Source organism: Triticum aestivum, chromosome 1D (assembly GCF_018294505.1).
Source record: "Triticum aestivum cultivar Chinese Spring chromosome 1D, IWGSC CS RefSeq v2.1, whole genome shotgun sequence".
NCBI lineage: Eukaryota > Viridiplantae > Streptophyta > Magnoliopsida > Poales > Poaceae > Triticum > Triticum aestivum.
This window is the reverse complement of record NC_057796.1, coordinates 229,230,875-229,244,921: the sequence shown is the minus strand read 5'-3', so window position 1 is coordinate 229,244,921 and position 14,047 is coordinate 229,230,875. Positions and strand designations below refer to the sequence as shown.

The window sequence follows — 14,047 nt, the reverse complement described above, 5'->3', positions numbered from 1 at the left end:
TGTGATCGGTGTGAACAGGTTTGCAATTAAATATAGCGTGGTAGTAGTAATTTGGAATGTGACGAGACGCAAGCTCAAAATTTATTGACGGTTCTAGTTTCAAAGTGCGGCCCTATTCCCGGATGGCATAACATGGGCACGTGTTCTCAGCCGTGGTGTAGCATATGCCATGGTAGTTCTTTTTCTACTGTTGTGTACGTGCAATAACTGGCACCGTCGGATACATATCTTACGGTTATTGGGGCGTTCGACAGGAATAGCCTCGTGGTGAGCTATAGACTAGTCTTTTTTTCAGACGCATTACACCTACTCTCGGGACTTCTCGCACGCACCATCTCTAGCTCCCTAGGTCGACGCCACCCACATACACTTGTACTCTGAGTTTAGTACGTTAAATTGGAAGAGAACAGGTGCATGCACGCACTCGTCCTCTCTCACACACGCATCTGTAGCTACGAATTGTAGTGTTCTCAACCATCCGATTGGCTCTGTCATAGGTTTCACGTTGCTCCTTGGCCTTGGGATTGAGAAGTTTAAAATGCGGAGGCTAAGCTAGAGGCGTGAGGTTTTGGTTAATGTGTGGGCCGCACATGGCACCAACACGACACGAGCTTCGTCTGCCTGGTGCGCATGCAGTCGGGTGAGTTGTCCAAGTATAGACACAACCATGCCCTCCTTAGTATCTGCGCCTCGACTTATGCTGGTCATAGTGGAGAGTAACATAGACTAGTAACATGCATACGTTACTAGTCTATGTTACTACCTTCATAGTGGGTAGTGTCATATATGTGATAACATAGATGTCTTCATTTATTACTTTGTAGACTCATTTTGCATTGGAAAGCGCTATGTGATGGTAACATATTTATGTTACTCTATTTGGCTCTCTCCTCATTAATTACTTGCCACCTCATCATTTTTGCTTATGTGGTATCTATGTTACTGCCTATGTTACTCCCACTATGACCAGCCTTATGCGCAGAGAAATTAGGATCAGAGGGAGTACTACTAGGAGTAGTACTACTTTGATGTGTCGCGTCAACTCGCACAAGTATGCAACACTTCCTGAACAAAAAAGCATATAAGATGTTATACTTCTTATAAGTTGTTATACTTCTTACCCAAAGGATCTTTATATCCAACAGACACAAAATATCTGTTCGACTATTGGAAATTACTTTAACTATTGATCTGATGTCGAAGTAATTGCTGCATCACCACCAAAACCCACCATCTCTTAAGCTAAAGTAATCTGATCTAACCCCTATATTAGCATATTACTAAGATAAACAGAAGGCGCTGTAGAATCATTTAGGACATGAGCTTGTCAATCTGAATGTGGAGGGACACTAGGTTAGCCCCGGCCAGCAGCTTGGGCGGAACTGTGAAGAAGGTCAGCTCCTGCACGATGACGTCGCTGGGATCCTTGCTGCTTGTTGAGGGAGTCCTGGATTAGGGGGTCCTCGGACAGCCGGACTATATCCTTTGGCCAGACTGTTGGACTATGAAGATACAAGATTGAAGACTTCGACCCGTGTCCGGATGGGACTCTCCTTGGCGTGGAAGGCAGGCATGGCAATACGGACATGTAGATCTCCTCCCTTGTAACCGACTCTGTGTAACCCTAGCCCCCTCCGGTGTCTATATAAACCGGAGGGTTTAGTCCGCAGGACAACAACAATCATACCATAGGCTAGCTTCTAGGGTTTAGCCTCTACGATCTCGTGGTAGATCAACTCTTGTAGTACTCATATCATCAAGATCAATCAAGGAGGAAGTAGGGTATTAAATCCATCGAGAGGGCCTGAACCTGGGTAAACATCGTGTCCCCCGCCTCCTATTAGCATCCGCCTTAGACGCACAGTTCGGGACCCCCTACCCGAGATCCGCCGGTTTTGACACCGACATTGGTGCTTTCATTGAGAGTTCCACTGTGTCGTCATCATAAGGCTTGATGGCTCGTCTTGTTGTCAAGGACAACATCACTTCTGGGGAAGCCCTGGCTGTAGGCCAAACTCTCCGACTAGGCGGTTTTGTCATGACCGCCTGTTCGGCCGCTGCGCCGACGATGACTTCTCGGGTCATCGAAGACAGCCTCTACGTCGGCTTAGAATTCGCCGAGCAGTTGGATCCAATGGAGCTCTCTTCCTTGAACGAGCTCTTGGATCGCATTGCCGCCTTGGGAGTCGCTATGGACTATGATCAGATCGGGCTTAAACCCGACCAAAGGGAGATTAACTCCCCGCCGGTCACCCATCAGATAGCGGTGGTGGAGGAGCAATGCGGCGATTCTTCCTCTATCTTGAGGACAAACTATGTCCAGATTCCCGAGCTCTCTGAGCCAGATACCCGTCCACGGGAGGACATGGCCCAAACCTTGAACCTAGAATCAGGCAGCGGGCCAGACCTATTGGGCAACATCCCGGAGCCCTAACTTCCAAGATCGGAAACTCCTCCGCCCCTGGGTCTCAGATCGGGTCAGGGTTCGGACCTAAATCTACCCACCCACCCAGATATAAGTGATCTTTCCCACATTAGACAAGAGCCCCAAGAGACAGTACACCACTATTGGGCCAGATTCCTCCTTGTAATGAACAAGGTCAAGGACTGTCGCGAGGAAGACGCAATTTCATTCTTTTGCAATAATTGCACCGACAAGGGAATCCTCAATGCCATAAGCCGCCGTGACATAGCACACTTCACTGACTTGGCGGCCATAGTACGGAAGTACTGTGCGATGGAAAGCGCCTGGAAAACCCAAACAAAATTTTGGGATCCTCCGGCTCTGACAAAACCCCCAGTCCGAACTAAAAGGGTGCACTCTCGTAAGTCGCCCGACCCAATTACAAAGAAGCAAAAGCTCACTACAGGGCGTGGAACCGTATTGGAGGGATGGCTTAATGGGCCATGCAACATTCACAGTACAGCGGATACCATGCCAACACACAGCCTTAGAGCATGTTGGGTACTCCGGCAGATGGCCAAGAGCGGTGAGGATCTCCTCATCAACAATACCGCAGAGCACCATCCCGTGGAAGAACAACAATACAGTATTGACAGTCTTCGAGACCTTCGCCTCAAATAATAGGCGTAAGCGAGCACTCTGCATCCTCGCCGAAGTCTGCCACGTGGCAGCAATAAATCCATGGAGCGATACGGCTATTACCTTCAACGCCAGTGACGAACCTAAATTCTGAACAGCCCGAGCATCAGCCGCCTTGGTCCTTAGTCCAATTGTGGACGGCTTCCGGCTTACTAAAGTGCTCATGGACGGCGGCAGCGGATTAAACCTCATCTATGAGGAGACTCTTCAAAAAATGGAAATAGACAGAAGCCGCATTGAGCAAAGCAGCACGACCTTCAGAGGAATCATCCCTAGTCGGGAGGCACGATGTGCTGGGAAAATCACGCTATATGTGGTATTCGGCATGCCGGAGAATTATAGGTCCGAAGAAATCACATTCCAAGTGGCCCCGTTCAATAGAGGATACCACGCCCTTCTAGGGCGGGATGCATTCACGATCTTCCAAGCTATACCCCATTACGGGTACATGAAGCTCAAAATGCCCGGGCCCAATGGAATCATCACTCTAACTAGTGATCCGGACATAGCACTCCGTGCCGAAAATAAAACAGTCGCACTGGCCCTCGAGGCGTTATCCGAAGCCCTCGCGACCGAGGAATTAACTGCGATGCGCTCCACAGTGGATAGAGACGACGTGATACTTGACAAAAGATCCAAGTCCACCTCTTTTAAACCAGCGGATGAAATAGTCAAATTACAAGTCCACCCAACGGACCCTACAAAAACAGCATCCATCGGGGCACAGTTAAACCCCACAGTAGACGCCGGACTAGGGAGTTCTTGCGCGAGAATTGGGACATATTCGTCTGGCATCCTTCAGACATGCCAGGAATCCCACGCAGGCTGGCCGACCACAGCCTTAACATTCTAAAGGGGTTCAAGCCGGTCAAGCAGACTCTTCGGTGTTTCTCTGAACCTAAGCGACAAGCCATAGGAGAGGAACTAGCCCAGTTACTTGAGGCCGGATTCATTAGAGAAATAAAACATATGTACTGGCTAGCAAAACTGGTGATGTTACCAAAGAAGGATAAATCCTGGCGCCTATGTGTCGATTTCAAGGACCTCAACAAGGCTTGTCCCAAGGATCCCTTCCCCCTCCCCCGCATCGATCAAATTATCAACGCTACTGCAGGACACGACTCATTGTGTTTCCTCGACGCATACTCCGGATACCATCAAATCAAGGTGGCGGAGTCCGATCAAGCCGCAACGGCATTTATCACCCCATACGGCCCCTTCTGTTTTAACACCATGCCTTTCGGGCTTAAGAACGCCGGTGCAACCTATCAACGCATGATTTAGACATGCCTGGAAACACAGATCGGCAAAACAGTGGAGGCATACGTAGACGATGTGGTTGTTAAAACCAGACACGTCGAATCCTTAATAGACGACTTGAGGCTCACGTTCGACAATCTCCGAACATACGACATCAAGCTCAATCCGGAAAAATGCGTTTTCGGCCTGCCCGCCAGAAAGCTCCTGGGCTTCATCGTCTCTAGTAGAGGAATTGAAGCAAATCCCGCTAAAATCCGAGCTCTGTCACAGTTGGCTATCCCAACAGACCTCAAGCAAATCCAGAAATTAACTGGATGCGTGGCGGCCTTAAGCCGCTTTATCTCCCAATTAGGAGAAAAGGCACTACCCCTTTATCGCCTTATTTGGCGCACCGAACACTTCGAGTGGACGGATGTGGCCACGGCCGGATTGGAAGAAATAAAAGCCATCCTAGCCACCAACCCAATCTTGGCCGCGCCAAATGTCGGCGAACCAATGCTGTTATATATAGCGGCAACTCACCAAGTTGTAAGCGCAGTGCTCGTCGTCGAACGAGAGACGGACAGACATAAATTCCCACTTCGTATACTATGTATCCACTGTCCTCACTCCATGCAAATCACGGTACCCACATTATCAAAAGATAGCATACGCGGTATTCATGGCATCCCGAAAATTACGACACTACTTTCAAGAGTGTTCAATTACGGTGGCCTCGGAAGTACCACTCAACGACATAATAAATAACCGCGATGCCACGGGACGGATTGCTAAATGGGCTATCGAGCTCCTCCCGTTTGATATAACATATAAACCACGGCGAGCCATTAAGTCGCAAGTACTGGCCGATTTCATCGCCGAATGGACGGAAGCCGAACTCCCTAAAGAGTACGGCGCATACTCTAATTGGATCATGCACTTTGACGGTTCAAAGATGCTGGCGGGTCTGGGGGCAGGCGTCGTCCTGACATCCCCCACCGGAGATACAGTCCAATACGTACTCCAAATATTATACGCAGACTCCAACAATGCAGCAGAATATGAGGACATGTTGCATGGTCTCCGGATAGCAGTCTCCATGGGCATTCAACGCCTAGAGGTGCGTGGGGATTCGAATCTCGCAATATCTCAAATAAATGGAGACTTTGATGCCAAGGACCCAAAAATGGCAGCTTGCCGCAACGCCGTCCTCAAAATGTCAGCTCGGTTCGAGGGGCTCGAATTCCACCATGTGGTCCGAGAAAACAATCAAGTGGCGGACATCCTCGCCCGCATCGGCGCTAAGCGCGACCCTGTCCCACCCAATATCTTCTTGGAAAGGCTGTTTAAGCCGTCAGTGGTATGGGAAGGAGAGACCGGCAACAACAGTCCAGACTTGGCCACAACACCAGATACCGAACACTCTGACGTAATCGGAGGCTCTGCCACCGAAATTACACCTTCCGCCCACGTGATTATGGCTGTCATCGCCCCGTGGACAGAACCCTTCCTGGCCTACCTAACTACGCAGGAACTACCTGAGGACCCAAACGAGGCACGTTGCATTGTGCGGCGGTCTAAAGCCTACAAGGTCCACGAGGGAGAGCTTTATAAGAAAAGCGCTACCGGAGTCCTTGAAAGGTGCATCTCTGAAGAGGAAGGACGACAACTTTTGGCAGAAATTCATGCTGGACTCGGCGGCCACCATGCCGCAGCTCGGGCCCTTGTAAGCAAGGCCTTCCGTACAAGTTTCTACTGGCTGACGGCCTGATCAGACGCACAGGACCTCGTCCAATGTTGCGTCGGTTGCCAGCTTTTTGCAAACCAAAGCCATATGCCGCCTACTGCTCTCCAAACAATCCCCATTAATTGGTCCTTTGCGGTCTAGGGGCTTAATATGGTCGGACCCCTCAAAGGGGGAAGCCCTAAGAAAAAATACTTATTGGTCATGGTGGATAAATTCACCAAATGGATAGAAGCCAAACCAGTTAAAACGGCCGAATCCGGACCAGTGATAGACTTCATATCCGGGGTTGTACACCATTATGGCGTTCCCCACAGCATCATCACCGATAACGGCTCGAACCTTACAGCCGACGAGGTAAAACTTTGGTGCATCAACGTGGGCATCAAGCTCGATTATGCTTCTGTCTATCACCCGCAAACTAACGGTCAAGTCGAGTGAGCAAATGGTCTCATCATGAGCGGCATTAAACCCAGATTAGTGCAGTCCTTAAAGGAATCAGACACGCACTGGGTAGAGGAGCTCGACTCCGTACTATGGGGGTTGCGGACCACGCCGAATCGCACGACCGGATACACACCATTTTTATGGTGTATGGCGCAGAGGCGGTACTGCCCTGCGACATAATTCATGACTCACCTCGAGTGCGCATGTATGAAGAGAAAGAAGTCGATCTTGATCGGCAGGACAGTTTGGACGCCCTGGAGGAGGAGCGTGACGTGGCAAAAGCCCGTTCCGCATTCTATCAGCAACAAGCTTGAAGGTATCAAAGCAGAGAAGTACGGGCCAAAACTTATAACGTTGGCGAACTCGTTCTACACCTACTGGAGAAGAAAAAGAACAAGCTCAAGCCCAAATGGGAAGGTCCCTTCATTATTGACCAAGTTCTGACCGGTGGAGCGTACCATCTGCGGGATGTATCGGACAATCGACTCGAGCCAAACCCATGGAACGCAGCCAGACTACGAAGGTTCTACGCCTAGTGCCAGACTCTATGTTTGTCTCCTTACCTCCGTCAATTTTTTACATATCCGTTATCTGTCTTTTATTTGTTCCTTTTTTTCCTTTCTCTTCAAGGCCTTAAAAGGCTAAAATTTGTCTTGACTACACAATCTTGATGCGCTAACCGCGCTCATTATACCTGGGGGCTTCTTATACAGAAGCTTAATATAACTATTTTCCGGGCTCTATGCCCCCACACATGTATTATTCTTCCACATGTACCTTTTTCGCCATTATATGCATCAATATGACTTAAGTTTTGGCCAAGCTGGGTTGCCTGGCTCTTGTGTTTATGCCCTACGTTCCCGTTAATTCGGCTAGGGCATAAGGGGAGCACCTCTGCGATTGTTACTGCCGGGTCAGCCGGATGTGTACCTCAAACTGGGTGAAGCCGAAAGCTAGCATTCTTAAGGGAATACTCGGTTGGTAAACAAAAGATGACTTTTATTTATTGTAATACATGCCCCCAGATGTTTATATCCTATGTTTCTTTTCGCAGTTCAGACATGCACATTAGGGCATGCGTACCTAGGGAAAGGAACCCTTAACGGAACTATTCTCCCTGGAAGATGTTTCTTACTATCCATGTAATATAGCATAGCTAGTTGGGTACTTGTCTGTTCAAGCACTTATGACCCCTACGCCTTGTTTCCACGCGTACCCTGGGTTTTACATAACTGAGCGGGTATTCGGATACACTCCGGACTGTCGGGTCCAGAGGTTGAAGCGAATGGGTCCGCCATGACAAATGATTTACAATCCGGCTAGGGACAATACATGTCACTTGAAGTACACGGTCACTTAGACTGACTAAATTCTTCTTCTATACAATCCAACAGGCTATCTAGCCTACAATCCTGTTGGGAATACTTTGCGGCTAATTCTACCTGGTCATACACCAAACTGACGGGGATCTCTTTCCCATCAGACCCCACAGGTCCGACCTCGGCCATGTGGTTCGGGTCAGCCTTGGTATATCGCGTCTTCACCATGGCCCAGGCTTCCCTTGCACCTTGTCGGTAGGCTGATATCTTCCATAATCGGAAGCGCCGCCGCGCTCCCTTGAGCTTCTCCACAAGCTCCCTCATGCCTCCTGGCAGGGAGGCGGAGCCACAAGGCTTGGACAATGCCCTGCATCACCTGCCGAACTTGTTCGTGCAGCTGTGAGAGCTCTAGCAGAAGATCACCAGCAGACCTGGGCATTTCCTTTGCGGGACGATCCGTCAGCATACCTACAAATATAACTTTGTTAGCCGGTTTCTTCGCCGAACTCAATAAAAAGTTCGTTCAAGCACTTACTAAAAATGCCGCGTCGAAGCCTCTTATTCTCCTTCACGGAGTCAACAAGTTGGGCCCGAACATCTTTCAGTTCAACACTCAGCCGGATATTGCCATCCTGGAGATTATTTTTGTCCTGCCTAACCTGCTTAAGCACGTGCTCGCCAGCCTTTAACTGTCGTTGAGCATGTTGCTCATCCCCTTGCACTACCTCTGGATTAACCCCGGGAGCATCTGCAGAATCTATTGTTAGATTTGCATGCATGCCGCATACTAACCGGTACATGACGTTCTTTCTGATAGAGACAAGTGTTACCAGAGAGGGCCTTCTCGGACTCCTTCATTGCGGCAACTGCGGCCCGTAGCTGGGCTTTGCACTCTTCCAGCTCTTGAGACAATTGGGTATTCTTCTCCGTAAGAACCTGCACATATAATGATCCTTAAATCAGTTGTGTCAACTGTTTCAAGTCTCAGGGGCTACTGATATACATAATTATCAGATTTTCTTACCCGTATATCCTTTACATACTGGTCCATGGCTCTAGCAAGACCATTTTGAGCAGCACGGATGTACGCGTCTATTGAGTTGAAAGCATCGAACGCCTCTTGGGAGAAACAAGCGTCACGGAGTACCGCTCGGTGACGCCTGTGATTCATGGCGCTCTCCACTTCGGAATTGGTGGCGGATAGCCTATCGGCATCCCCTGTAGGAGGAACATCCGGCGTTCGCCTCATGTTAGCGTTCGCCTCTATGTCCGGCTCTGGAGCCCGACTGGTGGAGGCGTGACCGGCAACCTCTCCGGATATAGTCCGGCGAGCGTTTTTCCTACTAGGAAACATGGGCGTTATTATATTTTAAAAAGACGATAACCACAGAACGGGGTTCTTTTTCATACCCCTGTGATGGCGTCTCCGTCCTGACCGCCTTCCTTTTAAGCCTACCCGGCTTTGGTACCCCTCGTTGGTGAGTCACTGCGGGTTCGGCATGGCGTCCCGAGGGCCTTCCCTGTAAGACGCCATATGTGTGCGGTAGGTGAAGTGCAGAAAAAGGGATCCTTCTCGGAAGTTGGGACTCCGGTTTTACTTACATGCGATGCAGGGAGTAGTCCAGGATAATCGGCTATGATGGCCACCATGGCATCATCACAGCTCAGTTGATAGAACATCCTGTCAATCAGCTCCACAAATGTGTCCGGATCCTCTTCGAGTCCGGGGTCGAGGGCCCGGTCAGGGTCCTCTGGTTGTGGAGGCGGGCTGTGGACCTCCCTCACAGCTTTTTGCAGCTCCTGCTATGAAATAGCAAGGTAAATATTTATGACAGAATGCGGGAAGGTCTGGAGTAAAAAGTGACAGCTCACCCAGCTTGGAGGGTTGTACATGGAGAATCCATCTCGTGGCTTAATGCGGATGAACTCCTCTTCCTCTCCTTTATATAAATCGGACAGTATCTTCGCTAGAGCAGCGATGGAGTCCGGCCCCTTACGACTGCAGCGGGTAGCATCGTCTTCTCCATTGAAGTGCCACATGGGTTGTCCCCGATATTGAAGTGGTTGCACCCCCCGCATTATACATATTGACATAACCTCGATTATTGTCAGTCCTGATTGGGCCAGCGTTTTCATCCGGCCCATCAGGTAAAGGACTTCTCCGTTATCTTCCTCTTGGGGGCTCCGAGGGCGCCAGCTGCAGCGTTTCTTCAAGGGAGCATTGTCAAACTCAAGAAGGCCCATCCGAATAGGGTCTGGAAGGGGGACATCCTCCATATAAAACCACTCCGAAGGCCAGTCCTCGGATGTCTTCTTCGGAGTACCGGACAGGTATCAGGTCCCCGTGATGTGCCATATTTCGGCTCCGCCCACTTGGTATATTGACCCCTCCTGTGTATGGGGTACGAGGCAGAATAGCCTCTTCCATAGCTCGAAATGAGCTTCGCAGCCCAGAAACAGCTCGCAAAGGGCGACATAGCTAGCGATGTGTAATATGGAGGCGGGAGTGAAATTATGCAGCTGGAGGCCATAGAACTCCAGGAGCCCGCGGAGGAACGGATGAATTGGAAATCCAAGCCCTCTTAATAAGTAAGGGACAAGGCATACCCGCTCCCCCATGGATGGGTTGGGAAAGCTCTCCGCTTGCTCCCCGCCATTATAAGTGGCGAGCCCAGCTCAAACGGGGACCATATACGCTGGAGGGAGAAATCCCTGGGTCTGTAACTCTACTAATTGGATGTGGGGGACGAAACACTTCTTCCAATTGCCGGGCTTAGGGCTACGGGAGCGAGAGGAGGAGCTGCGATGACCGGCCATGTTGGAATGGATTTTTTCCTGGCGCGCTCCGATGGATACTCGCTGTGGGAGGATGGTGTGATCTAGATCTGAGAATCCCCGTCTCTTTAATAGATGATTTACTCGCATGGCTAGGGTGGCAAATGTAAAAATGCCCTGGCTTCTCGCATTCGCTCGACACGTGGAAGATAGCCATTATTAGGCGCGGAAGCCAAGGAGTGCAACATTTATGGGAAGCCGGACACTACTCAACAGCTTCTAGGGTTTAGCCTCTACGATCTCGTGGTAGATCAACTCTTGTAATACTCATATCATCAAGATCAATCAAGCAGGAAGTAGGGTATTACCTCCATCGAGAGGGCCCGAACCTGGGTAAACATCGTGTCCCCCGCCTCCGGTTACCATCCGCCTTAGACGCACAGTTCGGGACCCCCTACCCGAGATCCGCCGGTTTTGACACCGACACTTGTCACCTCCATTTCCACCTTGACGACGTCGGTCCTGCCTTTGGGCTCCCCCGGCGGGCCGTTCGCCCACATCTTGGCCACGTAGTGCGGCAGTGGGGACGATCCCGCTCTGATGTAGACGGCCGACATGGTGATAGGCGCGCCGATGTCGAGCATGCCACCGACGAAGAAAAAGCGCGGTCGTCCTCCTCCGCGAACAGCAAGAGTCGTGGCTCCGACAGTGGCACTTGCAGCTGGAGCACCTTGCCGTACTGGATCCTGTGCACGGGCATGGGATGCACGGTGCTGATGTGGTGGGAGAGCGCCTGCGGCAGGCCTTCGTAGCCGCAGACGGGCACGGGGAATTTGCAGGGCGCGAGCGGACACACGCTCTGGTGATCGGCGAGCTTGTGGTAAGTGACGTAGAGCCCACAGCCTTTGTGCGGGCACTCCACCCTCACCGAGGAGAGGACAATATCCACCGCCATTTTCCACATGTCGAATCCACCGCCGCGCTCGCACTTCTGGCACTGCCGCTGGTTCCCGAGGCGCTCGACGCGGCAGTCTGCGCAGGCCAGGTGCCCTCCCTTGCACTACACAAATCAATCGAACATCACATCAATCAAGAAACTTGCACCTTGCTCAATCAACCGAAAGGACGAGGTGTATTCGAACCTCATACACTTGAGGCTTTAAGGGGCAGAGGCACAAGGGGCAGTGGAGCAAGCTGAGGTCCATCGAGACCATAGAGAGCTCCATCGTCGGGTCCTGTTCTATCTGCATGATCTCGCCCTCCTCGTGCACAACCATCTCTCGCTTTAGGGCCGGGGCATTACAAAGCTTTACCGTCACATATTCATACAACTTCAAGGTGCATTAAATCAACACATGCAAGTATCAAAAGGAGAGTCACGGCATGCATGCATGCGTTGTAATTAATGCATCAGTAAATGCAAATTATTGAAATATATCGAGTGCAGTGCTTTGATGTGTCGCATCAACTCATACAACAATGAGAAGTTTGATTACTACAATGCCCTCTTCCTCGCGGGCTGAGCTCTGGTGCCTTAACTGCACTTGCCTTTGGCTGCATGACAGGTGGGCCACCCACCTGTTGGGCCCACCTTTCATACGCGCAAAGGCAGGAGCAGTAAGTCAATGAAGCTGTGTCCCGCCCTCGCCCATGAGCATGGTACCTGGCAGGACTAGGAGAAGCTTTTGCTACACGCTCTCCCTCCTGCACACGGTGGACATGCAGCAGTTCATTCGGTGTCAGATTTCCAGAAGCATACTGTAGTACTCCTCCACTGTAGTAGTACTCCATCATTGTTCGACTTCCCGAAGAGGCGAAGAGCCAAGCGCAGCCCGGACGCTCGTGTGGCAGTTTCATGTCTAGAGTAGTCTAGGATAGAGTGTACCATGCATGTAAGCTTCAAATCCCTGGGGTCGGCTCCATCCTTGTCGGAGTTATTGGCCATGGGTAGCCTCCTCTGACCCCATGGCATTCCAAGACATTGGGGCCGACTACGCCCCTCAAGCCTCAAAGCTTGGTTGCCGCCTTCTCGTGGCCAGCTGGCCCGATCGGCCGGCTGCCAGAAGGCGGAGGACCCCAGGAACCAGCCATGAAGCGGGCCGCCTTCTAGCAGGCGGCCTCCAGAGAGGCCGGCTCCTAGCAGGCGGCCCCAAGCACCCTCAAAGTCTGCACCCCCATTAAGACGACAAGATGGGGCATGGATATAGTAAAGCCTGCCACCCCCAAATCCAGGGCGAGTCGTGGTTACAGTACGCCGTACAGGTTGGAGATCTCCTGCACGGCGCGACACTGTAGCCTCTCCGCCCATGACCTCATCCAAGTCAGAAGGACCATGCACCCACGACGGGCTGTCAGTACAGCCCGCAGGCGGCGGGCCCTACTAGTCAGCCAGAGGCCGGAAGGCGGCAAGTCTGGCCAGTCGGCTGGAGAGGGAGGTCGGCACCCAGCAGGCGCCCCCCCCCTCCTAAGAGTCTGCGCGCCCTTAACCAGAAGGGATGGGGAATGGCTACAGTGAACGCCCGCCAGACGGCGGACTGTAGCCACGCCTTCCCCAACAAAGGAAGCGTCATTAGAAGCATGGCTACAGTAATGTGCAGCCGGCAAGACCCGCCAGCGGCGGGCATGGCCTGTCGACCAAGTACAAGACAGCCGGCGGGTCCCACCAGTTGGCGGGCCCCAGCAGCCAGCGGAGAAGCCGTCAGCAAGAGACACTAACAGCCTAGGCCTACATCTGGCCAGTTTACTATTGTATCCCTAGGGGTAGGCCTATATAAACCCCCAGGGCACCCATGCAAAGGGTTCAGATCTTTAGACTACACACTACACATATAGAGAGAGGAGAGAGCTAGCCTTGCCCTTCTTCCTCCTCTAGCAAACGGCTCAAGGAGCAGCCTGTACTCACCAGTTGATATAGTGAGCATGCGGAGACCCCGCAGAGCAGGACTAGGGGTGTTATCTCCTAGGAAAGCCCCGAACCTGGGTAAGATTCGCCGGCGTGCATGTCTTCGCCTCATCCCGTTTCCTAGCACCGGCAACGTCTTATTAGCCCCCTCCATGATAAGCCACCTGTTGGCATATGTCGCACCAAAACCCCGACATTTGGCGCCCACCGTGGGGCTAGGTGCACCATCGTCCGGAGATCTGTTCTGGTCGGGAACCCTCTTCCTCCCCCGCGAGCGCAGCCAGTGTGGCACGCCAGACGGCGTCTGCGCCGACGCGCTGCATGGCGTGGAGGTCGCCTGCGCGGCGAGCTGCCTTGCCGACCTCGTTGGCGAGATCCGCCTCTCCGACGAGCATGAATCCAACGCAGGCACAGCTGACCCCGAGAACCACATCGTCAGCCTCCTCGACTAGCTCCACATCGCCAATGAGCCAGCCGTCGACTTGGAGTCGGTTGGCTCCACTGACCCGATGCTCATC

General features: G+C 51.7%; 1 protein-coding gene across 1 annotated transcript; it reads right to left on the bottom strand.

Moving 5' to 3' along the window:
- Positions 1-1,311: 1,311 nt before the first annotated feature.
- On the bottom strand, positions 1,312-12,572 carry LOC123158608 (E3 ubiquitin-protein ligase SINA-like 10). The gene is made up of 6 exons (XM_044576530.1): positions 12,513-12,572; positions 12,172-12,225; positions 11,770-11,934; positions 11,368-11,687; positions 11,107-11,224; positions 1,312-1,425 (listed from the first exon to the last, which is right to left on the bottom strand). The coding sequence occupies exons 1-6, from the start codon at positions 12,570-12,572 to the stop codon at positions 1,312-1,314; spliced, it is 831 nt and encodes a 276-aa protein (XP_044432465.1).
- Between the last annotated feature and the right edge of the window lie 1,475 nt (positions 12,573-14,047).